Genomic DNA, 3,135 nt, shown 5'->3' on the forward strand with positions numbered 1-3,135 from the left:
GCATCCTCACTCGATTGCTTTGGACCTATTGAGGAGTATATGTCCTCTGGTGCCATCAGATGGTTTGGGATTAGAAATGGGTGACGGACTAGCATGTACTTTTCCAACATCCAGCGGCAGACTCTGACTGTTCCCCTCTCAGTGCCCCCTGGATTGAGGAAGACCTTTCAGGGCAGCAGCCCCATTGGGTGGTCATGTCGCTATTTTATTTTGGATCGTGGCATTTCCACCATGTCCACATGCACATTACTTTCGTGTTTTCTAGTCTTATTTCATCTCTGCTTGGGAGTAACTAAACCTCAGAGGTGCCCCTGTGCCCATGGATGGCCTCGCCCACCCCCACCCAAGAGACCCCAGGGCTTGCACCTCCAGCGCGGTCTTGATGTCAGAGGCAGCACTGGAGTCCAGCGTGGCGTAGGGCAGGTTCCCGCGCACAGGTTTCTTGGACTTCTCTGAGGCCTGGGTGGGGACCCAGCTGAGAATCAGGCCTCGAGCTAGAGCGTTACAGAGCATCAACAGTGTGACAGGATCCCTGGAAAAGCAGGGCGCCTCAGGGCGAGCAGGGACAGGAAGTCCCCCTCTCCCACAGCTTCCCTGGGGGCCTCACGGTGACCCCCTTGGCACCGAGTAGAACTGCTCCTCAGGGCTTGCTTGGCTGTGGACTGTCACACCCCAACACCTAGTCCCCAGAATGGTCACAAGTCGATGCCCTCGTTCATAAGGCCACAGGTGTAGGGTCACTGGCCTCTGCTAAACACACAGGCCCTCCCGCCAGCATAAAGCATATTGTCCCTGAAGCAGCAGGCAGGGGTGGGAGCAGTTGGTGGCACCTCCAGTGGAGGCTGTCTGGTGCCTACCCACCCGTTGTGGCCAGACTTCTTGATAATGTTCAGGAGTGTGCCCAGAGCCTCAACCAGCTCCCTCTGGCGGCCGGCAGCGATGAGGTGGTAGTTGTGGTTCAGCATATAAACGGTGGCGTTCTGCACAATCCAGGCCTCGTGAATCTCCTGCCCAATCTCGGCGGAGCGAAGCCAGTTGTTCATGGCATACTGAGACAGGCTCGTGATCCAGGAGCTGTGCGCAGTGGAGACCGGGTTTGGGACAGAACTATCCGGAGCAGGCCAGCAGGGGGCAGGCGTGGGCACCACTGCCTCTCCTGGCTGAGGACCTCCAGACCATTTGGAGGGCCCTGGATCCAGGGGGCACTTGGTGGGGACCATGTCCAGCAGAGGGGCCTCTGCCCACACCCAGCCCTCTCAAAGACCATTGCTCCCCAAACACATCTGGGCCTGGGCCAGCTCTGCCCACCTCTAAGCCCACTAAGGTGACTTCCCACATCCACTGCCGGCCCTAGCAGCTCCAGTCTGTCCCTCACTGCATACCACCTTCTTCCACGGCTCCCAGATGGACTCGGTGCAGAGTCTGAAGTCTGTCCCATTGCCCCCTCCCCACAATCCCCCTGAAATCCACCCCCACCCCCAGGCCTACCTTCTACTCCCCCCACCCGAGCCTCTACTGAAACCGGCTCCACTCCCCACACCCAGACCGGCCTCCCCGACCCCAGCTCCCCTGCAGTCCTCCCATTCCACTTGTCCAGACCTGTGCCACCCGCCTGTACCCAGCCTCCCCTCCCACACCCAGCACCCCCACCCCCTGCCGCTGTGACCAAAGCCCTCTGGGACCTGGGTCCAGCAGTTTCTGAGGATGGGGCCCTGAAACTGCCCTATGGAGGTTACTGAAAGTGTCGGGTACCCTGGGCACTGTTGTCTGAGGGGGACGCGGGCAGAGCCCCCACCTGTATGCAATCCACTCCGAGTTCTCCATGGGTGCGACCGTGTAGCCAGCTGAATGCTGACTTAAGTCTTCAGGGGGGACGGGGCAGTCATTGAGCTGGACCCCTTCAGACTGCAGCAGATGGATAGTGGCCTGCAGACACACACGGGGCATGGGGACACGAGTGAACACAGACAGAGCTCTCACCCTGCGGACTGCCACCCCGTCCCCTTTCCTCAGGCCTTGGAGTGAGAACACCAGACACACATGGGGTCCCTTCTGCGATGTCATGCTCACTTGGAAGTGGGCAGGCTCTGCTAGAGCAGCCGGTGTGCTCAGGCAAACTTCCTGCTTAATGGTCTCCACGTTCATCAGGACAGGTGGATGGGGATGCTGGGGCAGGGGGAGTGTCAGCGGGCAGAGGCCAGAGTGGCCACTGCCTGTGTCCTCCACAACTGTCCCTGACACTTCTGTCAGCTTCCTGCACAGGAGCTCACTCTGGCCACCTTGTGTCCAGCACAAGGAGGACTGGGTGTGAGGTCATGTGTGAGTTACATCAAGTGGTTGACCATCAGGAGCTCTGGTCCACTACACTGAGAGTGTCCAGATGTGTAGTGGACCGGGGTACACATGGACAGATGTGAACAGGGGGCCAGGAGGACACACAGACATGTGTTTGATCAGGGAATGCACAAACAGATGTTAGCAGAGGGTCAGGAGGACACACAGGCTCGTAGTAGAACAGGAGAACACAGTTTCCATGCCTGCACACACCTCGGCATTGATGAAGCCCACCTCGGCGAACCTCCGTAGCAGGTCGGGGGCCTCTTGCAGCTGAAGGATGAGTTCCAACTGCCCCAAGCTGCCATGCATTGAGCTGTCCAGGCCACGCTTCCTCTTCCCTGAGGGACACAGTGGGCAGGGGCACTCCTGGAGCTGGGGGGCAGGGCCCCACCCACCAGCCTGTCCACCAGGTCCTGTGTCTCCTTGGGCCAATGGCTCCGGATGTCTGACCTGCTTCTTCTCACCGGCCACCTCAGAAGGCCTTGGTGTCCTGACCCTCATTACCTCACCTAGAGTCACCTTCCTTGTTTTGGGAGACCTGTCTGCCTGAGGGGCAGGGCTACTCCACACTGCTGCCCCCTCCTGGTACAGGGGCAGGGGTGCAAACACACAGTCCCAGCCTCAGCAGTGCCGGCTCTCTCCCGACTGTGGACATCTGGCAGAACCTGCCCCATCTGAGCCCAGAACTGATGCAGCAACCAGGACAAGGTTGGCACAGGGTGGTCAGTCTGACCCTAATGGGGCCTCAGGCGGCTGCAGGCTGACCTGAGAATGCCCTTTTACATTTGAAGCCTCCCC

At 59.5% G+C, this 3,135-nt stretch overlaps 1 protein-coding gene across 1 annotated transcript in view; it reads right to left on the reverse strand.

The window, feature by feature from the left end:
* The window catches only part of TTC40 (tetratricopeptide repeat domain 40), an 88,218-nt gene that overhangs the window by 53,518 nt on the left and 31,565 nt on the right, over positions 1 to 3,135 (reverse strand). The window contains 4 exon segments of the mRNA XM_006867482.1: positions 367 to 532; positions 862 to 1,074; positions 1,796 to 1,926; positions 2,548 to 2,675. Of these exon segments, the coding sequence (XP_006867544.1) occupies positions 367 to 532; positions 862 to 1,074; positions 1,796 to 1,926; positions 2,548 to 2,675 (638 nt within the window).

The sequence above is a fragment of the Chrysochloris asiatica genome, unplaced genomic scaffold, assembly GCF_000296735.1.
Source record: "Chrysochloris asiatica unplaced genomic scaffold, ChrAsi1.0 scaffold00105, whole genome shotgun sequence".
NCBI lineage: Eukaryota > Metazoa > Chordata > Mammalia > Afrosoricida > Chrysochloridae > Chrysochloris > Chrysochloris asiatica.